A 27,961-nucleotide genomic window follows, 5' to 3' on the forward strand; every position below is an offset into this window, starting at 1 on the left:
AAGGTGGGTGGGGGTCCAAAATAAAATATAAAAAGTCTCCTGCCACTGCTTTTTTTGAATAGTAATGGACATGGTTGTTAAACAGAGCCCGACAGGGTACTTTATCGCTGCATATTCCTCGGGGTGTTTCTATATTAGTCTGATTGGCTGTAGCGGGGCTCAGAACCTCCATCTGGGTAGATTAGACCGGCCTTTATCCTCTTAACCCGCCGCGTCCCGAGGAACAAAGTTGCGGCGAGGCGCGCGCCCGACACCGTCGCGACGGCCGCGCGCGTCCCGGCGCCGCTGCACGTGCGCCCGCGTCCGATCTTCATCTCCATCACCGGCGCCCTCCTCCTCCACCAGTCCGGAGCGCTGAACTTTCCCCGCGGACGGGACCCGCGCACGGACATTTTTGATTTGGCGCTTGAGAGGCTGAACTTTTGAAATATTCAGGATGTCGGTTCGTATGAGTGACAGGTGCCTGCTTTGCGCCTTCATCCTCGCCGCCTGCGTGCTCGACGCGTCCTTTTCCGCGAGGGGAGCTGGTGGGAGAAAGCCAGGTGAGACACCCGAGCACACGCCTCTCTTCACCTAAATAACAACTTATAACACTCATTCATCGCATGTACACATTTAGAGTGTTGTAGACTGTCTGTGATGGTGATGATGATGATGGTATTCCCTGGTACTCTCCCCACATGAAACGCTAGCGTGTTACGTCACGTGGGGGTGAAGACCTACATCACTGTAGTCAGGTTAATCCCACCTGCCAAGAACTGTGGAGGAACATCAGAAGAGGTCTCAGGGCTTAATGCCCCGACCTTACTCAATTTTTACCAGGTTTATTGCAATAATAATGACAATATTCCTAATATGGATTATTTTAATATGTACTGTGTAATTTAATTTTACATTTAATTACTGTATATGCATATTGTCATTTTATTAGCTCATTGCATATAGATTGTCTTTAGTGTGAGCGTAAATATGCCTGTTTCTTTTGGACGTTTGTTGGCGGGGATGTGGTTTGGGTTTCAGCGTGCTGCATGGTCACTATCCCACTTTTTCTGCCTAGCGTGTCTCTGTGACCTTTACCTCGCACCTCCAGTCCTTCTGCCTCGTGTCACACTCGTGTCTGCAGCGCGTTTCTTCACTTTTTTTTTTTTTAAACCTATGCTGCTTGAGGCTTTTGATGTACTGAGACAGATCTTGAGAATGACCTGTCCGAACAGATCAGATGTCAAGCGAGGACTTTCCGCTGGTGGTGATGTGTTGTGACTGTACTGTATGGTTGTGTGCTTCTTCTTCTCCATCGTTAGTTGTTCAAGTTCTCAGGCACATCAGCAGAATCGGCGCATTGTGTGAAAACTCTCGCCGGGGGACTGAAGGATGCTCTTTGTTCTCCACTGTGTATTAAGTTCTGAGCCTCTCCCCATTTTAACTGTCATTCCTCCCTGAGGCGCGTTTGCCTCGGCTGCCACGCTGCACATGCCAGAGACCCTGGCAGGCTCCTCACACATGCTCTCCGTGTGGGTGGCCTTGGGAAGGTCTGGTGTGCAGGGGAAGCTGGTGGAAGTGCAGTTTAAATGTGCTGCTGGGTTTCAGGTGGGACAGTTCCACTGAACAAGGCTGACACTTCGTGGAATAGTTCTTTACTGGAACCTTTCTTAGAAATATAGCTTCTGACCTACGACACAAGGTAGCAGCATCAAAAATGATGCAGTAATATTTCAGAAAATCGACAACTTCAGTCCTTGCTGAGGTGTTTGTCCCACCCTCCTTGTATGTTTGCTCAGCGTTAGACTTGATCTTGACCATCACCTGATGATCCTTTACATCCACTGATGCAGAAAGGCTCAGTCCGCCGCTGGACATCCAGCTGGAGACGGTCAACTGCACGGCGTTCCGGGTGCGGTGGAAGATGCCCCGGCGACACGTCAGCACCATCACAGGGTACAAGGTATCCCTCCTCTGTTTCACAACCACAGCCAAGGCCGAGATCCTGGTATAACCTGCTGGTCCTTATATCCACTCCTGTTTTTTTATTACTCTTTTTTTTTCATAATTTTATGACTATGCTGAGGTTCATTTGGATAGACAGGCCCACAGTGGACTTGTCTCAGCAGCTAATTATGCTGGCTTGTCATAAGAGGAGTACAACATGCCCATCAATGATTATCAAACATACAATTTTCTGCTGGAATAATTGATTCTGATTGGCTGGTAGGTGTGCATTACAACAATTTATTAGAAACGTACTGGGTAAAACACTAACCTATGAACCTACACCCATGAACTCTTATAAAGTGTGAGTGTCTTAAAACTTGCTTATTAATTGCCAATATGTAAGTTGATGCAGGGTCTACATTACAATGAAATACGACGAGAAAACAAGTGACTCCTAGTTTCCAATAAACAAATCTAAAAAACAATATTTAAACTAGCAAAATATAACAAATGTAAGATGCGAATCAATGGAAATTGCACAGAGAATATCTTATCAAGTGCAGATGTATGTTCCATTCAGTATGTAAGTGTTATTTTCAAATGCATTGTTATCAGGCCAACGGTGAAACTCTTGAGCTTGGTCAAGGTTGATTTGGAGTGAAAAGATTCTGGCAGGAAAGTTAATAAACCCTGGACAGAAGCACGGTGAAATTGTGCCTCAGCATTTCAGAACTTCGAATCTGTGCAACTGTGGTGTCTCAGTCAATGGCCAGTTATCCGTCATGGTAGCCAGGGTGACATCATAACACAATTACATCAGACTCAATCTTTTCCAGGCACATCCCTGCATGGTAGTGTAATCGGTGACTGCGGGTGTCTGAGGTCTAAACCTGCTTCTGCCTGAGATTTGTGGATCATGAAGAGCAAAACATGGCCGCCAAGGCCTCGAGCAAAATTGCATTCTGATCACTAAGCTTCATATCATATGATACACGGCCACAATGGCGCAGTTACCAACGAGCATGACAGCAACCTGTAATCTGCCTGCATTGAGCCCCCGTGGCCTAATGAATAAGGCAGTAGCCAACTAAGCCAGGGATTGAGGGTTTGAGTCCCGTACGAAGGATAGTATCCATTCCTCAGCTAGATCCGCTTTTAGGGCAGTGGTGGCCTAGCGGGTATGTTGGCAGACTCATAACTAAATGGTTGCAGGTTCAATTCCCGAACCATCAAGGTGCCACTGAGGTCCCCTTGATCAAGGCACCGTCCCCACACACTGCTTCCTGGGCACCTGTCCCACTGCTCACCAAGGGTGATGGTTAAATACAGAGGACACATTTCGTTGTGTCCCCCTGTGCTGTGCTGCAGTGTTTCACAATTACAGTCACTTCACTTTCACTATTACCAGTGCATGGCATTTATCATTTATTAATAGGCATACAAGGACAAAGTTACCAAATATTTTACCATGGAATAAATAATCTTCCATCTTATAATAATCTTCCAAACCAATACTCTGGGCTGCATCAAAACCAGTCATTTTGGAATTTGCTGCTGTTTTTTTGTCAACAGGAAAATCTAGTGTTATTTGACTGGCTGAATTCATGCAGCCAAGAAGACTCTCAAGAAGGCTTAACCTCTCTAAAACCCACCAAATAATTTTTTTTTATTCATTTGCAGCTACATGATGTTGCAGCCGCACTGTCCATCAATTTGTGATCTATTGCCATCAGAGAGCTTGTTGGAGATGAAAGTGAGAAAGAACCTCAAATAAGCAATCCTATAATCTGAATTTATTGGAACAATAATTTGGCAGCACTTTGCAATCTCTCTGATGCTGTTGTCATTGAATCCGGTGCTCTCTTTCTCACAAACTAGATAAATATCGGAATCTTGGAATAAATGGATTTATTGGATCCTACGTGAATCAAATGTTGCCTATGCTGCCGAACTCTTAATCAACTCTTGCTCAAAAATGGCATACTTCCTGATTTATTATTTTAAATGCTCCTCTAAAGAGTCCATGTCTCTGGATTGTGAACGTCATGATGGGGTCTGCAGAATAGTGGTTTGATCAGCTGATTTGCTCATTTTTTTTATAGGTGAGGTTATTGTCATGATGATGCACAGCACATGGTGACACAACGAAATGCATTTAACCATCATTCTTAGTGAGCAGTGGGCAGCCATGTGTGGGGATGGTGCTTTGCTCAGCAGCACCTCAGTAGCACCATGGCGGTGTGGGATTTGAACCGGCAACCATCTGATAACGGGGCCACTTCCTTAGGCCACCACTGACTCAAGTAAACTGATCCAGCTGCCAAAACCATATCGCTAGTATTTATATCCAAGCCTCCATCTTCCTGCACCTGATAGAATTACGCTCCCGTCTGGAATCAGCTGAGGTGCGACAATGTAAATTTACCGTCCTCATTATTCCCCGTTTGCCCAAAGAGGTTTTGTTTAGCCAGCGTTAGAAACAGGGTGAGACAGTTTAACAGACAGCACCTGTCCGCTCCCCTCCCCTCAGTTTTATTCAAATGCACGGACGAGTTATGGGATTATGTTTGGGGCTGGAAATGTCGGTGTGAGGCCAGTCTAAAGCTGATGTATCAGTTTGACATCATGTATCCCAGTGTTGGCCATATGTTGCTGCTAAGAAGATTAGGTGTGAAGTGGTCCACTGTAACATAAGCCCTTATTAATTCTGACAGAATGACTTCTTTATACTTCAGTATTACTTTGCAAGGCCAATAGCCATAAGTGCTTTTCAGCATGAGCGTAATAATATGTTATTTAACGGCAAAAGTAAATTGCAGTGCTGTTAATCTCACTTCAGTATTATAGAAACCAGCGGGCCTTTGTATGGCTTCTAGCCACAAATATACAATAAATAGAGTCAGTGCAGCATGGGCTGCTGCAAAGTGTGATCATTTATGAAGGGTGTGGATAAGGATCTGGCTAAAGTGTTCACCTCAGAGAAAATGATTATCAACATTAATAAAATCTCCACATATATGTAGGTAGTTGCAGTGAAAGGTCTCAATAGCTCTGTGTTGAACATTCTCAGATGTGTGTACATGTGTAATGAAAAAAAGAAAATACTGAATATTTAAAAATGATTAATCTTTTACCCTGAAATGCTGTGTTCCAAATGTAAACTGCTCTAAAACACTCAAAACAGATTTTTTTCAGTCTGAACAAGAGAAGAGCCAGATTTATGTATCAGTAATGGTTTATAACACGTTCACATCTAATTGAATCTAATGCACGAATCTGTAACGTGATATATCAGAAGTCTGTGGATGTCTTTTGCTCATACACCCTGGTGGCGGTGTGCACTGTATGAATTGTAAATGTGTTTCACAGGTCTTCTACACTGAAATGAGGGGGGGGCGGCCGGTCGGCAACGCTGCGACAGTCGAAGTTCCTCTCAATCTGGACATGTTGACCACGGTGAGAACATACCTACTGAACAACTGGGTTGGATATAGTAAACAACACCAAATTATTCCACATGGAATGTTTTTTTTTCTTGTTTCATGCAGGGACAGTTTGATGGGCAAGCAAGTTTTGTAAGTTATTTTTCATCAATATATGAATCACCTCTTCTTCTGCATTTATATGTTTTAACGTTCGACGACATGAAAACTATCTGTGGAGTCACTGATTGCTAATGGCTAATGGTGTACCACACAGGACGTGGTCGTTGGGAACCTGAAGACCGCAGCTCAGTACAGAGTCAGCGTTGGGGCTTACGGCTGGGCGGGCGAGGGACGTCCCAGCATGCCGAGGGACGTCAGCTCGGCCTCTTACGGTACGAAGGAGACTACATTATCCACATATCACATATCTTGACCAGTTATAGCCAACCTGTAGTGGTTTCCCTGCATTCAGTATTCTTAGGTGAAATTTTGGTTGTTTGGGTACAGGGGGCAGGGACATCGGGGTCAATTGAGCATCATCAACACATACTCCTTTTCCTCCAGCTATAGACCAGCTATTTTAAAAAATATTAAGTGTGCCGATGTCTGTGGATGAACCATTTTGAGAGCATTTTGTGGAACATTTTGTGGAACTTGGTTGTTGCCCCACTCTTTTTGTGTCATTTTATTGAAATATCAATTGTATTATATAAGGACTGTTTTAAACCTTCACTTGATTTCTGTCTTTCATTATCAGCAAATAAAAGAAACGGGAATGTAAGTGCTGCTGGGCGGTTGATTTCTCATTTTCACTAGTGATTGGGGCAGTGGTGGCCTAGAGGGTAAGGAAACGGACCCGTAATCATAAGGTTGCCGACGTCCCCCTGGTTCTTAACAAGGACATGTTTCTTTGTGTGCAGTGTTTCATAATCACTTCACTTTGATTGTTTTTGTTCATGTGGATGTACGTAAAAAAAAAAACACAAACAGAATCATTTCATAAGCTCACCAGTGGAATTTCATTGATAGGTTCAGTCATCAAAGTTTTGCCACCGATATGTTTTAACATGTGATAATTGTTAATGTTCCATTTCCATTTCAGAAAAGTGCAGGTCCCCGTCTCCTCCAACACAGCCCCAGGTTACACCTGTATCGGACACAGAGCTGGCATTGTCATGGAAACAGGGCGAGACTGAAGGAAGCTCTCCTGTCCTGCATTTTCTGGTTGCTTACATCAGGTAGGAGTTATCTCGCCATTTTCTTCATAACCCTGTTGCCATGCTAAGACTCTCCGTCAGAATACTAGGTTTGCTTTCAGAATGTCCATGTTTTCATGAACGTGTGAACTTCCTTCACTTCCGAGAAGAAGAACGTTACCCCTCAGGCAGGGCTGAAAACATATCATTAAATTGTTCATTTTGTCCTGCTTTCTGGCCCTGCTGTAGGACCTGGAATAAAATCAAGACAATGGAAACATTTTTTAACTCCCAAGTGAGCTCAGTGGCTTGATGGAATCATCCAAAGGAAAACTGGTCTTTCTGAACAGAGGAATATATTTCATTAAAAAAAGATTTCTAAGTAAAAAAAACAGACCCTGTAGAAATAAATATTATTTACCCTATTTCGAAACTCCAGAAAGGGATATATTTATTCGCTGGTCACTTTGAACCACCAACCACAAAAACACAGAGTGTGCCTCAGTGGAGATATAGCTTTTCTTTCGGGATGCTGAGCCCACTCTCCACCCACTTCCCTGTGTAAAGGAACACCTTCCTACACTGACATTCCGTCACCTCATCAGTGTCACTACTGTGTTGTGAATAGCCCTCCACCACAAACTAAATGTGCTCAGCACAATTCTAAACACTGATGGATAGGCCTGATGAAGTCCTAACACCTTCAAAGTAGTAAAAGTGGTTAGTGCTTATAACGATTATGAGGAAAATGTACTGATTGATAATTTGTTTGAAGTGGCCAGTGAGCCCGTTTAATCATCTAAATGGCAGAAAACATATTTGCTTCCATATTTACGAATCAGGCGAGTGTGATACATCATTCGTGTGAATGTGGAGGTGCAGGAACAACTGAGTGGAAGAGCTTGGTCATACGGGTGTAATTGAAATGTTGTGTTTCTCCTCCATCTGACACACTTCTGGTGGATGCTGCATGTCAGGGGAAACTGAGTCCATCTCCCTTCAGGTTTTTAACATTGGTTGTGCTTTTAAAATCACATGGCATGTTAGTTTTATGCTTTGTATGTTAGTTTTTTTGCTTTGAAACCAGTGTATAGCTGGACATACCTCTTTCTCCCAAGTGTTGGCAGATTATGTGAGATCAATAAGTCATTACCCAAATTGTAATTAGATCTAAAATGCCCAGATTATGGATTAAATTTGAGTTCCTGAGAGGTTTATAAGATTGTTTGTTTGACAGAAATAAATAGATGAACCCTAACTCTGTTATTATGATGAATCATCTTTAATATGTCGATAAATGATAATATCCCAATGTAACATGTTAACATGTTAACATTATTTGTGAAACCATGTGCAGCATGCAGATGTAGAGCTAATAGTTCTGTAACAACCAGATTGTGCACGTTGGGTTCAGCATGTTTGTGAACTGGAGACTGCCCCTGTCTTTTGGCCCCCGGGGACCGAGAGAGCTTGTGGCCAGGCTGGCTTTAATGGAGCAGCATTCCTGTGATACAATACACAGTGTAATCAGACACAACACAATTATTCAGCACACTGTAAGGAAGTGCTTTGGCTAGCCACAGCCAGCTCACACATCAAATGGGATTTTTTTTTGGATGATGAATGGAGTCTGTGGTACAATGTTGTCTCCATTTTACTGAGGTCAAGCCAGTGGCTTTTGTTGTGCGTTTAGTCATCCTCTCTTAGTGCTCAGTGCTCACGATATTTGCTGCAGCGATGAAACAGAGTCTGTCCTCTGTGCTGAAACTAGGTTCTGATCAAAGTCGTTTATGAGAGTCCAGTTATATTGAACAAAATTCTCAGCGAATGTGCATAACAATTAAAAGAAGATCCAAAAGATAGCCTTGATACCAAAGAGAACGAACCAAGTAGGATATTGCTTCTTGCCTTTGACTTAAAGTCACAAAGACTTGATTTCTGTCACAACGAAGACTATGGAAAGGCATCTGAAATGTGCCCTGATCTCACCCAGTTAACTCATGTAACGTTCACTCGGCAGACAGTGGTGATTATCAGCACAGAATTAATCCGTGTCTGGCTCTCTGAATTATTAAAACTTTCTTAATTAATTTGCGGATATTAAAAAAGTTATATAGTGCTTGTTATTACTGTTGATAACAACGGTAAAATTAAATCTCATGCTAGGACTCTTCGTTGTGGAGCAATTTTGTCTCATAATTAAAAAAAAATTCTGCTAAATTCTTGATTGGTTAGAGTTGCATGTAAGTCAAATAAGAGTAGTGATTTGATTAAAGAAGGTAATAAAATGTCAGTTGTGTGTTCATATATTTTATATTGTTATATTTATTTCCTTTTAAATGCATCTTTGCTTTAGGCCTGAGATGGACACAGAGTGGACGTATATCCGGGAGCCAGTGGATTCCAACTCCATGGTTTTAAAAGGCCTGGTCCCGGACACTGAGTACCAGTTTGTTATCCGAGCAGTGAATGCCCATGGAGTGAGCCCCCCCAGCACCATCAACAATCCTATTCGGACTCTCGGTGAGTCTGTCACGGCGTCAGGGACAGAGCAGGGCAGAAGGACGCGTTTGCTCGAACACACTGAGGCTATATTTATACACAGGACATCATATGCACACGACCAGGAATTAGGATCATGAAAAAACAACATGAAATTCCGGACACAGTCCCCCAGTCAGAACCATGACACATGGAAGTCTTGATGGAAGACAGTCCTAGAGTGGCCTACAGGAGCCAACTCACTCATAGATCAGTGAACTCACTGTATCAAATGCTTCGCATGTCAGCTGTTGAACCATCCTGGGTGGTGATGTTTCTTACTCTATTTTCAAGCTTTGCGCTAAGCACATCACTGCACTCACAGCGTGGGGCTTGTTCACTAATGTAAGGGAAGGTAAAGTATTCACATAAATAGATAAAACAAGAAATTGCCACTTTGTTGTTGTTTTGAAGAAGAAAAACTAACTCCCCTTGGTGTGTAATGAGTTCACTTAAAGGACTAGCTATTACAATCCCTGCTTGCTTTGAGTTAACAAATCCACACAATTCCAGCAGAAGGGGTGGGTGTCAAGTGTCCATCATGTTATGTACACCTTGTGTACACCGTCTTCACTGGGTGTTTCAGCCATTAATAACAATTAGTCATATTTATCACTGTCACTGGCCGAGTTCGGGGACGCATTCGCAGGCATGCTTGGAGCGGGTGGAGTAGTCGTCGTACTGGGAGAGGAGGACCGGAGGCGCTTGGCCGGTGATAAGGCGACCGGAGGTGAGCTGGAACGGGAGTGTGGCCGTGGAAGCGCTGCAGCGCGGCGGGGAGGGAACTCTGGCTCCATGGGGGGTAATGGGGAAGATCGTATTAGCAAAAGGGGGAAGGCAAACTCAAGGTCAATGGCGGGCGAAGGTCGTGGTCACACTGGAGAATCAGATTAGAGATCGTCGTCACAAGAGGGGCAGGCAAAGTTCTAGGTCGGGGACAGGCAAAGGTTGTGCTCATGGAAATCAATCAGTCGGGCGTGGGAAAATAAGGCTGGCGTCTTATGGAAATAAATTCGTCAAAGAGCGGGCAGTGTCTCCTCAGTCTCATCTAGCCTTTATACTTGGTGCTCCCCGCTCTCACTTCCGTTTCCGGGTTGCCGTCTCCCCGGCTTGTCTAGCACTCTCTGGTGGGCTGGAGGTGCATTGGCCGTGACAGAGCCCCCCCTCCTAGGCACCTGACGGGCCCGGCCTATCAGGGTGTCGGTCGTGGAAGTCTAGGAGCAGGGCAGGATCCAGGATATCCCACCGGGGAACCCAAGACCGGTCCGCTGGCCCATATCCTTCCCAGTCCACCAGGTATTCCAGGTGTACATCCAGAAGGCGACGGACCGTGTAGGCCAGAGATCCGTCAACCTGATGTGGAGATGGTGGTAGAGACGGGGGGGGGGTTGCAGAGGCGACGAGTGAGCTTTACGGAGGTGGGAAACGTGGAACACTGGGCTGACGCGCAGAGTGCGTGGGATGGCCAACTGGTATGCCACTGGGTTGACACGTCGGGTCACCCGGAACGGACCAATGAAGCGGGGTCCTAGCTTTCTGGGGCTGGATGACATGGGCAGGCCTCGAGTGGAGACCCAAACCCTGTCACCGCGGTGGTACACGAGGCCTGGTCGCCGATGTCGGTCTGCCTGTCGTTTCATGCGCTCAGCAGTTCGGTTAAGGACCCGGTGAACTTGGGACCATGGAGTTGACGGAGTCGGCTGTTGACTGCCAACACCGGTCCCTCGACCATGGGTGTGGGGAACCACGTGGGTCTGAGGCCGGTGACCACCTCGAAGGGGGAACGTTCTGTGGCCGAGGAGCAGTGTTGGTTCCGCGCGAGCTCCGCCAAGAGGAGGTGTTGGGACCAGGAGGTGGGTCGGGCTGAGCAGTAACAGCGGAGGTATGTCTCCATCTCCTGGTTGACCCTCTCAGTCTGGCCATTGGATTGGGGGTGGTACCCCGACGACAGACTGACCGACACCCCCAGTTGTCCCCAGAAGTGACGCCAGAACCTGGCGATGAACTGGGGGCCCCGGTCCGAGAGGAGGTCCATTGGTGGTCCGAACTGCCGCACCACTTCCTGGATGACTACGTCGGCGGTTTGGGCAGCTGTAGGGAGTCCCAGCAGGGCGAAGAACTGGGCCATCTTGGAAAACCGGTCGACCAGCACCATAATGGTGGTCATACCCCTGGATCTTGGCAGTCCCGTGACAAAATCCAGTGAGACATGGGACCATGGGCGATGGGGGCGAGGCAGGGGAAGTAGGAGGCCTTGTGGTCTCTGCATGTCCGCTTTGTGAGATGCGCAGGTAGGGCAGGCTGCGACATATGCCTGTACATCCGTGACTAGGCCCGGCCACCAAAACGTCCGGCGAATATTGGCGAGGGTGCGCTGACGTCCCGGGTGCCCGGCCAGTGGGGCATCATGCCCCCATTGTAGGATGCGTGGACGGAGAGGGGGTGAGACGTACGTGAGGTTGGGAGGCAGGGTTCGAGGTGGGGGGTGGTGTGCATGATCGGCAATTACGTCTTGCATGAGGGTCCAGTGCACAGGGGCAAGTAGAAAGGGCTGTGAGAGTATGGGAGAGGACGGATTGTCCTCCGTCTCTGGGACGTATCGGCGGGACAGGGCATCTGCCTTCGCATTTTTTGTGCCAGGGATATAGGACACAGTGAACTCGAACCGCGTGAAGAACAGAGCCCATCGTGGGTTGAGGCGTTGGGCATTTTGGAGATACGCCAGATTCTTGTGGTCAGTCAGGACTAAAAAGGGGTGGACTGCCCCCTCCAGCCAATGGCGCCACTCCTCCAGAGCTAGTTTTATAGCCAGGAGTTCCCGGTTCCCGACATCATAATTTTGCTCAGCAGGATTGAGTCGCTGGGAGAAGAAGGCGCAGGGGTGCACTTTGTTGTCCTGGGGATTACGTTGTGACAGGACTGCTCCTATCCCTAGACTAGAGGCATCAACTTCAACGATGAATGGGAGTTGGGGGTCTGGATGGTGCAGGATGGGAGCCGTAGTGAAGAGATGTTTTAACTTGGTGAATGCCTGCTGAGCCAGGGGGTTCCACCGGAGTGTGGTGGGTTTGTCCTTGAGGAGGGAAGTCATGGGTTGGGCTACTTTGCTGAAATTGCGGATGAATCGGCGGTAGAAGTTGGTGAATCCCTGGAATTGTTGGAGGTGTCGGATGGTGGTGGGCACTGGCCAATCAGCGACTGCTGTGGTCTTGACCGGGTCCATGGTGATTCCTTGGGGACTGATGTGGAAGCCCAGGAAGGAAATTTCGGTGGCATGGAAAGTGCTCTTTTCCAACTTGATGAACAGACGGTTCTGTAGGAGACGCTGGAGGACTTTTCTGACATGGGAGATGTGGGTCGAGAGGTTGGGTGAGTAAATGAGGATGTCGTCTAGATAGACAAACACAAACCGGTCTAACATGTCCCTGAGGACGTCATTGACAAGCGCCTGGAATGCGGCTGGGCTGTTGGATAGGCCAAAGGGCATGACCAGATATTCATAGTGTCCTGATGGTGTGATGAAGCCGGTCTTCCACTCGTCCCCCTCCCGTATCCGAACGAGGTGGTATGCATTTGGTGAAGATGGTGTCTCCTGACAGTAGTTCGAATGCGGTATTCAGGAGTAGGAGTGGGTACCGGTTTTTCTTGGTTACCACATTCAGTTTCCTATAATCGATTCATGGTCGCAGTCCCCCGTCCTTCTTCCCCACAAAAAAGAATGGGGCGGCGGCTGGAGAGGTGGAAGGACGGATTATGCCACTAGCCAGGGATGCTGTAATGTACTCGTCCATCGCCTTTCGCTCTGGAAGCGAGAGCGAGTACAGCCGGCCTCGTGGTGGTAAGGCGCCGGGGAGCAGATCGATCGCCAGGTCATAAGGCCTATGGGGGGGCAGCTCCACCGCCTTGTCCTTATCAAAGACTGCGGCAAGGTAACAGTCGGGGACCCCCAGAGATGCGGAGGTGGCGTCATGTGGAGATTGGGACGTGGCCTCTGCCGGCTTCTCGGTCAACTCGTCTTCAATGGGCGTGGTTTCGGTCGGTGGGCGTGGTTTGGTCATGGTTGGGTTGAATAGGGGCAGATTGCGGTCTGTGGGCATAGTGGTTGCCGTTGTGGACTGGGGTTTTGGGTCTAGGCAGTGAGCATGGCATGGGTTGAGGGGCGTGGCCAAGTCTCACCGTTGCTATGTGTGTGGACCTAGAGCAGTTTGGGGGCGTGGCCTGACTGAGTTGGTGGTGGGTGCATTGGCGTCCCCACTGTTTGATGGTGCCCCTGGGCCAGTCAATATGGGGCTCATGGGTGGTCAGCCACGGGTAACCTAACACTATGGGGTCATGGGGTGTTGTGGTTAGGTAGAATATAATTCTTTCCACATGGTTGGGCTCAAGGCAGACGAGAAGGGGTTTGGTTTGGTAAAGTACTTGCCCTGAGCCCACCGGGCTGCCATCCAGTCCCATAACCGCGCGTGGTGGATCACACCGGGAGACTGGGAGCTTGAGTCGGGTGGCCAGGTCAATGTCGATTAAGTTCATGGCCGCGCCGGAGTCCACCAGTGCTCGCCCCTGATGTTGGCCGGGTCTGGGTTTCTTCCAGCAGATGATGATAGGAAGTGAGCAGCGGGAGGTGGCTCTGGGAAGTGCCTTGGTGCTCCCCCGGGGGCTCTGAACCTGGGGCAAGGGGAGGGGGTTTCCCGATGGCCGTGGTTTGATTCGGCGGTTTGGACAGGCAGCGCTGAGGTGGTTTGGGCCTCCGCAGTAGTAGAAGAGTTTCTGCTCCTCTCTTCGTCTTCGTTCCTGGGGAGGGAGCGGGGGTCGTGCCCGGCTCATTTGCATGGGTTCTTCAGATGCGTGGTGGGGCGGAGCCCTAGGGGCGTCATGCTGGCGCGCGGCGGGGGTACAGTGGAAAGGGGCGTGGCTACGTCGTTCTTGGCTGCGCTCGGCGAGACCACTCATCAAAGCACCGTCCCCACACACTGCTCCCCGGGCGCCTTTCATGGCTGCCCACTGTTCACCGAGGGTGATGGTTAAATGCAGAGGACACATTTAACTCCCCTGTTTTAAAATGGTCTTGCAACCCACCACATTGAAAAAAGTAAACCATAGCTGTCTTTTGTTAAATGTGTTTTTTCTCATTCTAGTGTTTTCAATGCAGTGTTGTGATTGAGGATTACTGGTACGGTACAGAGGTGACAGGCTGGACCCTCTCTGAGACTGTGAGGGATGTACATTGTAGGTGGCTATGAGAGTGAAGCTTTGTCTGTTTGTCTTTTACACTGTTCAACAGAATCCCACCTCATCCAGCTGCCTTGCCGAGCTTGCCTGCTGACTGCTCTGCCACATCTGGCTTCTTCCTCACGGCGGCACAATTCTTCCACCATCAGCTGACAGTGTAGCCTGATTCCATGAGGGTGTTGTTAATCCCAGGACCAGTCCATTGTGGGCTCTACCTGGCCCACAATGTCTCTGTGTTTAAGGGCAACATTTGCTGGGCTTCACTGTCTCTCACCATGCCATCTCTTGTCATTTCCAACCTTGCTTGTGTATTTAAACTCTTGACAAGGCTTGATGTTGGTAAAGAAAGAGCTCCCATAGAGTCCTGCTTTCTTTTCTTACTAGCTCTCCAACCTCCAGGCATGGGATAGTGTGACCTTGTATATGGTGGTTGGACACATGAGGCGGGGCAGTTAACCAAATTGGAAACCCCACACCTTCAGACTCCCAGTGAGAAGCAGTGTTGTTGATTGATTTTCATGAGGGAATGGTTTTCTCCATTATGGGCCGTTGGGATTGGCTAATTGTTGATGAAAAATGTATCTTTGGTGATCTGGCCTTTGACAATGGACATTCGGCAAGATTTGCTGGATTTAATCACCCGATCGGTATTTTCCTGGAGTCTACCCATCAGCCCGTAGTCACGTCATTGAGGTAAGGCACAAACTGTTCTTCATTTGTTGACCTCCAACCACCCATCTTGATGAACTCCATCACTATAGTGCTTGCCAGGCCATTACGCCAATCTCAAGCTGCTGCCAGGAAGTGGTGTTGCCTCAGCATTGTTATGTCTTCAGGTACATAAAAGTACCAGTGCAGTGGTGTACCAAGGGCAGTAGTGGCCTAGCGGTTAAGAAAGCGGCCCCGTAATCAGAAGGTTGCCGGTTCGAATCCCGATCCGCCAAGGTTCCACTGAAGTGCCACTGAAGTGCCACTCAGCACCGTCCCCACACACTGCTCCCTGGGCGCCTGTCATGGCTGCCCACTGCTCACTCAGGGTGATGGGTTAAATGCAGAGGACAAATTTCACTGTGTGCACCGTGTGCTGTGCTGCTGTGTATCACAAGTGACAATCACTTCACTTTAACTATAACTTTAACATCTTATTTGTGTGGTACCAACCCAAAGATATAGGAAAGATCTAGGGAATTATATGCAGGTCCGTCTTCACATTCTTGGCTGTTTGCAGCTGGTGCGAGATGGGGCTGGCATGTTCTGTACATCCTGAGAAGCCACCTATCCCTGCCTTGTGCACTGAGGTGTTGACAAAATTGTTGATCTGCAGAAAAGCTAAGAGTCTTCAGACCACAACAGTGAAGAAAATCAGGAGACTGATTGTTGATTGGCAAATTGTTCTCCTTGGGAAATAGAATTCCTCCTGCCCTTAGCCATGACTTTGGAATGCTTTTCTCCAAAGGTGTTTCAGGATGCCAGTGGTGACAAAGTTACAATGATCTCGCTCTTTTCTGCTCTTCTCAGCATTGCAAGATGCTGCTTGATAGTGCTTTGCAGATCTTATAATTCCTTTCTCATTTATTCTGTGTTCTTTTCCCACCATTTCTTCATGCTTCTTCTTTCTTTCACAAGCCTTTGTATCTCCTGCTGTCTCCTGGATTTCGGCTTCTCCAATGATTCCTCCTGTGGACCCAGGGTTAAAGCCTTTGTAAGGATTGGGTGCAAGGGGGCGCATTTGCAGACATTCTGCCAGGGCAGGGAATCGTCTGTTTGGGATTGTGGGGACCTGAAGGGGTGTGCAGGCTTGTTCCCAGTTCGCCGTGATGGCTGCGGGGGGGAAGTTACACAGCAGTCGGATGGCGCGAGGGCGAGGGTCAAAACCAAGGGAGCAGTCTGTCAGAAACTTGATGCGGAGGCAGAAAACAGGCAGACCGAGAAATCCGTCTGTCCAAATCAGTGTCCAGTGAGTGAAGCGGTTAGTAGCAGGCAGGGTCCAATCAGATGTGTCTGGGCAGGGTCGATTAACCAGAAACTGCATGGCAGGCAGATTCACATTTATTCAAATCACGATTTTGGTAAAATTTCGATACGTCATTCCGCCCTAGCTTCACCTCACTTTTTTACCCTGCCCCTAAGGAAGTAATGGACAATGGGGAGCCTGGTATTGATTTTCAGATCACAATCATTTATCGAGTCATCATGAATCCCAGCAGCTCATCTTTGATGCTCTGACCCCCGTATTGTTTTGATTTGCCCATCTGATCTCATAATAGACAACATGATGACTGAGTTCAGCATTAGAGCTAATAACCTGTCAGTTTGGTCTTCTCTGGGGTCCGGAGCAGGATACTTGGCTCGTGAGGAGGAGTGGGGTGTGCTCGCTAGCCATGCCAGTTGGGTGTGAATGAATGGGCTTCAGAGGAGCATTGCATGCTCCATGAATGCAGGAAGGGTTTAACTGGGCTAAATTCATTAGGCACAATAAGCTGTTTGCAGGGTGGAGCCTCGGGCATCAGGTGGCCCCTCCCGAGCAGGCTGAAATCGGGTTAGCCTCTGGACTTGTCATCAGACAGGATTAAGATCACAGCGCCCCCCTGCAGGGAGAGGCATCAGCATTATGCATTCAAGTACAGGAAGTGTGCAATCAAGTCATAGCATTTCAGCAGCCAACATGTTCCCTCACAAAGCATTTAAAGCAGAGGAGAAAACAACTCAGCTGAGGATAATTAGATCTTAGAAAGAGAGTTAGATATATTATAATTAGTTGTTTCTAATTAAGATCAGGCAGAATTTTCTTATTCACTATGGTAGGCCTGTAGCTAGGACAGAGCTTCCAGTATGTGGTCGACAACCATGGCTACACCTAAGGAGGTGTACCTATGGTACCTATGGTAATTTTTGGAGGGATCATATTCCTACTTACATAACATCACCTCTGAAGAAGGTTTAAAAAATCCCTCATGATCATAAATGTTCTTCATGTCTCCATGTCTCAAGTTTTGGGTTTAATAGGTCTTAATGTGAAGTTCATCTTAGACTGCCTCTTAGGGTAATTTTAAGTTAACACACTGCCCTCATCATTCATGATTGTAATTTTTTTTCATAATCTCCTGTTTTGAAAATCATTCTGCGCTCTTAACCTGCGCACACAGGCTCAGCCGAGGCTGGCAGTGGAGACTATGACCAGTATTATCTCACTGACGTGCGGGATGAGGACGGTTTTGATGTGGATGACTCAGATTATGATGTCTTTGTTGAGGAGGTGAGAAGTATTGATATTATATAGTTTCTTTTCTAGAGAGATAATCTGATTTGGAAAAAGTAGCTCTTACTGAAAAATGTCATTACAGCTGAAGACTTTTCCTGGAGTCAGTGGTGGAGACAACTGGAGATCCCAACTCAGGTCCAGAACTGGAGTACCAGGAAATGGAAACATCATCTACAGGATGGATCCTTCCTCGCCGAACATCACCATATCGAGTGGACCTGTGTGGACCACCACAGCCAGCTCAGCCACCCTCTCCACAACAGCCGCTACCAACACTGCAGGCTTCCCCACCGCCACCGAGGCTCCAACCACAGCCCCCTCCACCAGTTCCCCAGTCCTGCTGAACCCCACCTCCTCCAGGGCCATGACCCCATGGAAGGGCCCCGTGCCCCGGGTGTATGACCTGCCGTGTGACGACACCGTTTGCCCTCCTGACAGTTTTTGTATCAGCGACTACGACAGCGGAGGGTCACGGTGCCACTGCAACCTGGGACGCCAGGGAGATACCTGCTCAGACGGTACACATCTCTCCTTCTTTCCAACCATGGCACGAATTTCAGGACATAAATGCTGATTTCTCTGTTATCTGGACTTGACATTCTGTTTCTGTTTTGGAGCCATAACCTTCCTTCTTAAACTAGTGGTGTTTGAAACTCAGCTTCTTGGGGAAAAGCTTTGTTCTCAATCAGATGCCGTTTATTCTCCTTTTGGTAGCAGGTTCTTCAGATCATACCAACTGCTGTCTGGATGCCCTGAAGGCCCTTGTGTCTCTCCTTGCTGACCTTAAATCTCTGCAGGGAAGCTTCAGATTTTGTATAGCGAGCTTATCATTTCATACTGTTCCTTCTGTACTCAGTCTTACAGTCTGTGCCGTCATCTGTTCTCTTCCAGACAAGAATATTTTCTCTGTCTCTAAATTTACAAATTCCTACCATTTCTTTCTATTTATGTCTATTTTCCCCCTGTCTCTAGACATACAGGCCTGAGTAATCTGTTTTTGAAGTCGTGACCTGTTCCCTGAAAGAATTCACAGAACAGGCACATTGAAATATTTCCCACATTAATAAACAAGAGCTATTGAGCTAAATTTGCATCAGACATACACACAGAAATGTCTGAACGACACAGAGCTAACAAATTAAACCTAACATTTGATGGAAGGGTTCATGGGAAATGTTTGTGTCTACAATGCACACAACCATTAAAGAAAGAGCACATTTAGGACATTTGCATTTGCAAACATGTTCCTGAAGGTATCAGGAAGTTGTGCTCCGTCTGCTGTCTGACCTGAATGAAAGGTGAATTGGGGTCAGGTGGTGACACTGTCATGGCCATTAAAGATGGTGCTCAGTGACACATCCACTCAGTCCTTCCCCACAGACATGTCTGTCACTGCTCAGCTCTCATCAGGAGACTTAGCTGAGGAAAAAAATGAGAGAGATTGCATAATATTTTTTTTTATAACTCTGATGCAATTTTTATAGGCATTTCATAGTATTTCTTTTTATACGTGTGTTCTGTGCTTGACAGGTGTGACAGTACAGTTCCCTAAGTTTTACGGGCACTCGCATATGACCTTTGAACCCCTGAAGAATTCATACCAGGCATTTCAGATAACCATTCAGTTTAAGGTAACAAATGCTCTGTATTTGTAATCTGTAAAAAAATATAAAAGTTTTTTTTTCTTTTGTGGAGACAATTAAAAAGGCCAATAGGTTATTTCTAAAGTACATTTTTAATGAATTGTGCATTTATTCATTACTCACTGAGATTAATTTGGACATTTGTAACATTTGTAACATCATCATTTTATTTATTAACATAACTTAATTTTATTTACCTGTTCATGCCAGCAGTTGAATATGGGCATGTCTGCTGTACAAGGAGTACAGGAGCAGCAGCCAATCTTTGTTTCTCATTCGTGGTAGCATAACTGCATGAGTGGAATTGATTGGCCGACACTTGATCAGTGCTTGAAAATATGTTTAAAGTTTAAAGTTTCTGCAACAACAGACCCACAAACCAGTTCGGAGGCTCATGACGTCACCCTTCTGTAGATGTTACAGCTTGAGCCTCTCTCCCACATTTGCCCCTTTAATAGTTTTAAAAAAATGTAAGCAAAAATGTGTTTTAATTAGTCGTAAGAAGTTGTAACCAATTGACATCCATTTTAATTATATATTGTGACGTAGGCCGAATTTAATATAATATCTTTTTAAAAATGTGATTTTTTTTTTTTTAAGGCAGTGTCTGAGGATGGCCTACTACTGTACTGCGGTGAGAATGAACATGCCCGTGGGGACTTCACCTCCCTGGCGCTCATTCGGGGCAGAGTTCACTACAGGTGCTTTCTGGTTGAAGTTTGACCAAACTGAATGTCTGCACCCCCTCATTATTATTACCTTTAATATGATAATATGTTTAATACGATACAAAGTCATGAACTTTGGCCTAAGATTCTAAGGCCAAGGGCAGCAGTGTTGCTATAATAATCCCGCTCAGAGCAAGCTATAAAACCAGATACATAGCTACTATATAAATCACAGATGAAGCACCGAAGAGCACTCATGTGGTGACTTTGACTGACAAAAAAATTATCTTTGGCTCATCCAATTGGTGTCTTTTGCAGGTTTAACTGTGGCACAGGTGCCGCCCAGATTGCGAGTGAGAGTCGGGTGGTGCTGGGCCAGTGGCACACTGCAACCATCTTCAGGGATGGCGCAACTGGATGGCTGAGAATAGACAATGACACACCAGTTACTGGATGGTCACAGGTGAGATGCTCATTTATGGGCATTTTGCACTCTTGTTTCCAAAAGTCCTGAAGTTTTATCAAAATTTAAATTTTATTTGTCACGTACACAGTCATACATGTTATGATATGCAGAGAAATGCTTGTGTGACATATATTGACCTCAATATTACAAATATTGTTTTTCAACATAAATTATATGTAACGTAACAAGGTGGTGTGCAAAATGAGTCCAGAGGTTTTTGAAAGTGCAGGAGTGTATAAGTGTTAGTTTAGTCTGTTCTGTTCTGTTCTGTCCTGTTCTGAAGGTAAAAAGATGCGACTTTGAAAAAACTGATTCATCAAACATGCTTCACTTTATCCTCATACAACAAATACTTAATATGTTTATTGCATTGGATTCTTCAAAATGGCTGCATCTTAGAAACCTTAGACTGGTAGTGAATATGTATAGTGAGAATTGTTTTTCAATGTTTACTTGTCTCACTTTATTGCCTTCACCAGTTCAGATCATCGTCTGTGGATTGTGCTTTGCGACTGTTTACGTGGCCTTGATTTAACTGCATCTTTACCAGCAGTAATTTTACAATATAATAATATTAACAAACTGATTCTAACCCTCAAAGCCTCTTCAAATGCTGTATTGCTCCCATATAATGTTGCAGACACACATGTTCCTTTTCCCACAGTTTCATGGAGCTCCTGTACAATTTAACGTCGATGTAGTGTCGACAAATGAAACGTATTACAGTTTAAACTGCCTGGTGTGGTCTTCCCCCGACACAGGGCCAGTACACAAAGATCACGTTCCGTAGCCCTCTGTTTGTGGGTGGCGCCCCCAACGTGTACTGGCTGGTCAGAGCGGCAGGGACCAACCGAGCCTTCCAGGGCTGCGTTCAGTCCCTCAATGTCAACGGCAAGCTGTTGGACTTGCGGCCATGGCCATTAGGCAACGCGCTAAGTGGAGCGGACGTGGGTGAGTGTGAGGCAGACGTTGGCTGTCACCGATGCTAATCGAGCGGCCTTACGGCGCCGGCAGTTCCGCGGAAGTAGAGGCCACTCACACAGCTAGCGAACTAGGTTATGCAGAATGATGTAGTGTTTACATTTTTTTAAATACTGCTGTGCCCTGGCCAGGCGAATGCAGCGACGGTGTGTGTGACAGCGTCACCTGTGCCAACGGGGGACTGTGCTTTGCCAACCGAGCCGACGGCTTCATCTGCCTGTGCCCGCTCGGCTACAGAGGCCAGCTGTGTGAAGAGAGTGAGTCTCTCCGCGCCCATAACGTGCTACATGCAGCCTTCGCTCACCGCGCTGTGTTCTTCCCAAGGTTTCCTGCTGTCCCTGCCGCTCTTCAACGAGACAATGCGCTCGTATGCCTGCGTCCCCTGGCCACAGTCCCCTCAGACCTACCTCTCCTTCATGGAGTTTGAGGTTGTCTTTCAACCAGCCAGGCCTGATGGCACTCTCCTCTACAGCGATGACGCTGGCAGTCAAGACTTCCTATCAATCAGCCTTGTAGACGGGTTCCTGGAGTTCCGCTTCGACTGTGGCTCGGGGGCAACAGTAATCAGGTATGAAATGAACCCAAAACCATCTCTTGAGCTTTTATTGTATCCATCAGATCTCATCGTTCCATCAAAATGCTAAATGGATCAAAGTGTCATAACTCCAAATTAGGACTCAATATCTTCACGTTACGGTCCATTTCCAATCTTGAGAACACTCATTAACACACTAATAACTTCATCATGATTTTGTGGACGTACAGAAGCGAAGAAGCTATAAGCATGGGATCCTGGCACGAGCTGCATGTCTCTCGCACGGCCAAGAGTGGCATCCTGCAAGTGGACAATCAGAGACCAATGGAAGGCAAAGCAGAGGTACATAATCCCATATTATAAACGAGGAATGCACTGATCTGTTCTGGCTGCTTGGAAGCGTCCGGTTCCAGGCAGCTAGAACAGATGAGGTACTGACAGTTCCGTTCGCGTTGGTTCTCCTGTAAGAAACCAGGGCCTTCAGCACGACCGAGAAGTTATAAAGTGCCATTTGGATACCGTTACTTAATGGTCAACAGTGGTATTTAGTGTCATGCCAGGCAGTAGTGAACACAAAAACAGACTTGTATCTCGTAGAACTTCCAAGCTGCCTTTTTCACATTCTTTTGATAGTTTTAGGTTTGTAAATGTGTCCTGGGGTGGGCTCCAGCCCTGATTATAACTATGGTTACGAATTATCCTTATGATTCTGAAATTTTAGATGGCGCACATTGAGAGGGAGGATAGTTACACTACCGAAATCCCCTTACATGCAAATATAAATAAAAGTTATGTCCTGCACCCCTCTCTCCCCGCATGTCCCTTCCCGAGTGGTGACACCGCTGTGAAGTGAGCAGCTGGCACGGCTATAATGTGCATGAGTGGGTTTAATGCCACCCTCTTGTTTGTCCCACAGGGTGCCTTCACTCAAATTAAATGCAGCTCTCCACTCTACATAGGAGGCGTGCCAAACTATGGACACACCAAGGCGAGCGCTGCGGTTCTGAAACCCTTCAGCGGCACCATTCAGAAGGTACTGACCCGTCTGACAATCTAGTGCACATGTAACAAAACAAGACAGTTCCGCTTATAGGGTGCACAGTGTCAATGCTGGATGAATGAATGTATTTTATATTGTTTTCTACAAAACACCTTAGACCATTAGTGGTGACATTGAGTCAGCCACAACTTCCTGCTGCCCTTTTTGTATCTGAAGCAGTCCGTCCTCACTGTCTCCCCACTGTCTGTGGTGACGCACTAGATTCTGCTGAACGACCGCAACGTCCCCCTGACCAAGGACTTTGTGTTTGGGGTGAACGTGGAGAACGCTGCCCATCCATGTATGAACAGCCCCTGTGCCAACGGCGGGACGTGTCGCCCCAAGTGGGACAGTTATGAGTGTGACTGCTCGCTAGGTTACGATGGCAAACATTGTCAGAAGGGTACGTCTCTGTGTTGAACCGAGGATCCGTGGAATTCTGTGCTTTGTAGAGCTTGGTGCGTTGGTGCCAGTGAATTTTTGTCGCCTTTCACAGCGGTTCTGCTGTCAATGGCAAATTTCCTAGATGAAAATTGATAATAAGAAAACTAATCACTAACTTGTACATCTAAGCAACAATCTGTAACACCCCAAAAATAAAGCTGCTATGCCTCTAACAGAATTTCATATATGTAGGAGAAATGTGGGTGTAAAGGAATGTTACAGATTTACAATTCCCTAATACAGTTTACAAGTATGATATTTAATGTTGTATTGGATGTGCTAATGTTTAAATAATAGTCATGAATTGCACATTTTTGTTTCTTTATATTTGTTTCGTGCTTCCGCTAAGCAGAGTGTGGGAATTACTGCTTAAACAGTAAGTGTTGCCGATGTTACATTATCTTGTTTCCACTAAACTGTTTAATTTATTCAAATGAAATGTTTTCAGTACGTAGGAATATAAAGATTTCTAGATTTCGGTTTAATGCTTTCATTCCTTTTGACTGTGAAACTGCTGTCAACATCTGCCCTCTAGTGGCCGTGTACAGTGACTGCATGTGGGATTTTCATTTTTGCTGCAGCTGTCACGGAGGCTATTGAGATTCCACAGTTTACTGGCCGCAGCTATCTGACCTATGACAACCGTGACATCCTGAAAAGGTATGTGCATATGGCACATATTGCTTAATGCGCATAATTTTTTTTCAGATGAGTGCACTAATGGACACATAGTTGTGCTGTACTCTGTCTCTATCATGCTGGACATGCAGCTTTACCTACAGAGCACAGCAATATTAATCCTAACAATAAAACAATTATATACAGTCACACATTTTAGAGTACATGATGTCTGGCAGGAGATTTGTTATATTTCTGGTGTCTCTGACTGTGTGGCGTCCTGCCTGTTGTTGAGTGCTATTTATTTTCATGTATTTCTTGTGTCCTGATGCATTGAGACACACGTCTTTATCCCATGGGCTTTGAAAAGATTTCTGGGAAGTTTATTTTATGTATGTGTATGTGCCCTGGGGTCTCAGGGTATCTGGTGCCAGGACCAATATGTTCATGCGCTTTAAGAGCACATCCAAGGACGGACTGTTGCTATGGAGAGGGGACATGAGACCCAACAGTGACTACCTGTCTCTGGGTCTACAGGAGGGAGCGCTCATCTTCAGGTGGGTTCTGCTGCCTCTGTTTCTCAGTGGTGCAGTGGGCAGCATTGTAGCATCACTCCTCCAAGGTCATGAATTTTGAATCTGGATTTGGCGTTGTCTGTGTGTGTAGTTCATTACCACTTTGTTAGATCTTCAACCGTCCCAAATTCTCCCATTCCACCCCTCTGCTACGTTCCCTCCACTGGCTCCCAGTAGCTGCACGCATCAGGTTCAAAATACTGATGCTGACCTTCAAAGCCAAACATGGAGTAGCACCTTATTACACAGCCCTTATTACACCTCGCACTGCACCTCGTATACTCCGAGCCTCCAGTACTGCTCGCCTGGTCCCTCTGAAGGTAAAAGGAAAACATTCATCTAGACTCTTCTCTGTCTTGGCCCCTCGGTGGTGGAATGAACTTCCCCTCGAGGTCAGAACAGCTCAGTCACTGAGCACCTTCAAACGACAGCTCAAGACCTTCCTCTTTAAAGAATATTTAGATTAAATTGTAATTTTCTTGTTGTCGAACTTTGTGTACAGAATCTACAACAGAGTGAATTAAATAGATGTATTCATAGTTGGGGTCCTAGTAAACCGGAATTGATCTCTTCATCGTTGTAAGTCGCTCTGGATAAGGGCGTCTGCCAAATGCCATAAATGTAAATGTAAATGTAGATACCGCTGTCATATAGCTGGACTGTAAAGGTGACAGAATATAAGTCATCTGCGGATGGATAGCAGCCACTCCGTTCAGTTTTCAAACAAAAGAACCGCTGCTGATCAGACATTTACATTTACAGGATTTATCAGACGCCCTTATCAGTGACTTACAATCAGTAGTTACGGGGACAGTTCCCTCCTGGAGTCACTCAGGGTTAAGTGTCTTGCTTAGGGACACAATGGTAGTAAGTGGGATTTGAACCTGTGTCTTCTGGTTCATAGGCGAGTGTGTTACCCACTAGGCTACTACCACCCGCAGTCGCATGTCCGGAATTGGTGCGATGTTAACAGTCTAACATTTACAGTGTCGCTCGCAGTGCAGGTGTCCGCAGGTGTCGCTCGCAGTGCATGTGTGATGGATTGTTCCTCTTCATCTCCCAGCTATAACTTGGGTAGCGGAGCTGCTTCTGTGGTCTTCAACGGGACATTCAGCGATGGGAAATGGCACAGAGTAAAAGCAGTCAGGTATAGCATAGCTTTTCTGTAGAGCTGTGAAACTGAAATAATAACCTGTCAAAGATCGTAAAGGGTTCTCTGACCTCACATCGGCGTTAGCTGTGGTCGCTTTAACGAAAGATTCTTTCCTTTCAGGGACGGTCAGTCTGCGAAAGTGACGGTGGATGATTACGGTGCTAAAACTGGGAGGTCACCTGGAAAAATGAGGCAGTTGAACATCAACGGATTTCTCTATGTCGGTATGTTGATGGCGTGAGCGATGCACATGACCTACGGATAGAGCTAAATGACATTTTGATTCCAATCATGTTGATTATACCAAATTCAAACATTTTATGCTATGAACAGTAAGCAATGAGGGAAAAGATGATAGGCTGTGGATCAAAGGTTACGAGCAGTGTCGGCAGGGGTCAGGTGACTTGCTGATGCTGCATCTGCAGTTCTAGAACTGTTAGACCTCACCATATTACTAGAGGCTAGTTCTCCGAACATGCTGAACGTTTGGAGGCACCCATCATCTATCCTGTAGATCCTGGAGAGATCAGCTTCAAGATCTTGACAGTGCCATGATTGAAGGTGAAGATATTAGTAAACCGGAGAACCAGTAGTGGGCACCACAGGGGACTGAACCTGTAAATAGTGTATAAAAAAAATGAATCAATGTTGTTATGATGGGACTTACGCGATGGTGATGATGTTCTTCTTAAGGGGGAATGAAGGAGATCGCTCTGCACACCAACAGGCAGTATATGCGAGGCCTGGTGGGCTGCATCTCCCACTTCACCCTCTCCACGGACTACCACCTCTCTCTGGTGGAGGACGCCACTGACGGGAAGAACATCAACACTTGCAGCAACTGAGCACAGCCCCGCCCTGCTGGCTTGGAGTACAGACTCAGCAGTGGGACCCGTACGAGCCAAGGGCCAAAAAACACTTCATCACAGGGTGACTAAGAACTAACTGCCTCCTCCTCACGATGAGGACCACATCTTCCTAATTACCAAGGACAGTTCCTTGCTGTATTTATGTCTATTTATTTTCTACTCCCCTAATGAAAAATGGTATGAATAACACAGAAATGTGCATTACTGAAGAAACACAGTGTTTCGGTTACATAGACGAGACCGTAGCTGTTTTGTCGTCCTGTTGGCCTCTTCTGGGTTGACTGTTCTAGCTTTTTTTCCGTTTGTCTTTCTATGATTGCATATTGTCTTATAGCACTGTGTTATCTATCACTCAAGTTTGTTTGCACCGTTTGCTGGTCTGTGTAGAGCTAGACTATGGAAAACTAACCATGTCAGTGTTCCGTCAAAATGACACTGATATGTACTTCCGTATGTAAGAAAAATGACATAAATTACAAAAAAGCACATGACACTGGACTGGGGTGGCCCTCTTTCCACTTTTTGAGTGTGGAATTTATTTGTAGAGAACTATGTGTCTATCATTGTTATTCATTTCTGTCTTTCTGCCTTTCCACCTAATGTGACCAACATTAAAAATTATTCCCTCTTCAAAATCTTATTTATAATCTTGTTTATTTCTCTGTTAACAGGTACATAATTAATACAACACAATACTAAATATGTGATACTAAATTGTAACGCCGTCTCTAAACCAAAACACAAAATGATGCAAAATACTTCAAATGCAAACAATTCAAATCTTTAGAACCAGAATTATTATTTGGTCTGATCGATTGTTCAGTGCTGTTGCCAGTTATATCAGGAGCAGGAGTCAATACATGTGGACCCTCCATGCGCTTGGTCACCCACACCAGTGCAACATGCCACTGGCCAATGACTGCCCTAAAAGCCAGAAAGGAGCCTTATTTGATGTAGTTACAGCCACTGTTTCTCTACTTTGTAAAATTGGATGTTTTAGTACACATGTACATTTACATTTACATTTACGGCATTTGGCAGACGCCCTTATCCAGAGCGACTTACAATGTATACACTTACTTATAAATTCATGTCGTGTTATTTCTCTGTGTAATTAGATTGCACACTTTAATGCTTCATTAAGGGCCCTTGTGTACATTATGCATGCAATAACGGAACAGGACAGTCCTGCTGAGTGGGTATTAGAGATTGCAGTTAAAACACATAATAAGTTGCATGATTTCATTTGTATCAAGACATGTTTTGCATGGTCAGTGAAGATATGTAGAAGTTCAACAGATGCTCCAACATGCATAATTCTCTATCATCACTAAGGAATTACTGTCTTGCACGTCTTGACCGAAAAATGTGAATAATCCATAGAAAAT

The 27,961-nt window shown here is 46.1% G+C and overlaps 1 protein-coding gene across 3 annotated transcripts; it reads left to right on the forward strand.

The window, feature by feature from the left end:
* The first annotated feature begins 209 nt into the window (after positions 1–209).
* Positions 210–27,208, forward strand: egflam (EGF-like, fibronectin type III and laminin G domains). Of its 3 annotated transcripts, none has more exons than XM_028996214.1 (24): positions 211–542; positions 1,833–1,942; positions 5,299–5,385; positions 5,478–5,504; positions 5,629–5,746; positions 6,457–6,592; positions 8,907–9,073; positions 17,467–17,576; positions 17,665–18,100; positions 19,113–19,213; positions 19,826–19,926; positions 20,212–20,356; positions 21,121–21,310; positions 21,472–21,597; positions 21,665–21,908; positions 22,106–22,217; positions 22,792–22,908; positions 23,137–23,317; positions 23,711–23,734; positions 23,940–24,018; positions 24,396–24,533; positions 25,615–25,698; positions 25,825–25,928; positions 26,398–27,208. In XM_028996214.1, the coding sequence occupies exons 1-24, from the start codon at positions 437–439 to the stop codon at positions 26,547–26,549; spliced, it is 3,195 nt and encodes a 1,064-aa protein (XP_028852047.1). In that variant the 5' UTR covers positions 211–436; the 3' UTR covers positions 26,550–27,208. The 3 variants fall into 3 exon arrangements, with proteins under 3 accessions (XP_028852049.1, XP_028852047.1, XP_028852050.1); XM_028996217.1 differs by having other exon boundaries at positions 524–542; positions 1,833–1,935; XM_028996216.1 differs by lacking the exon at positions 23,711–23,734 and having other exon boundaries at positions 210–542.
* The last annotated feature ends 753 nt before the right edge of the window (positions 27,209–27,961 follow it).

Source organism: Denticeps clupeoides, chromosome 11, assembly GCF_900700375.1.
Source record: "Denticeps clupeoides chromosome 11, fDenClu1.1, whole genome shotgun sequence".
Taxonomy (NCBI): Eukaryota; Metazoa; Chordata; class Actinopteri; order Clupeiformes; family Denticipitidae; genus Denticeps; species Denticeps clupeoides.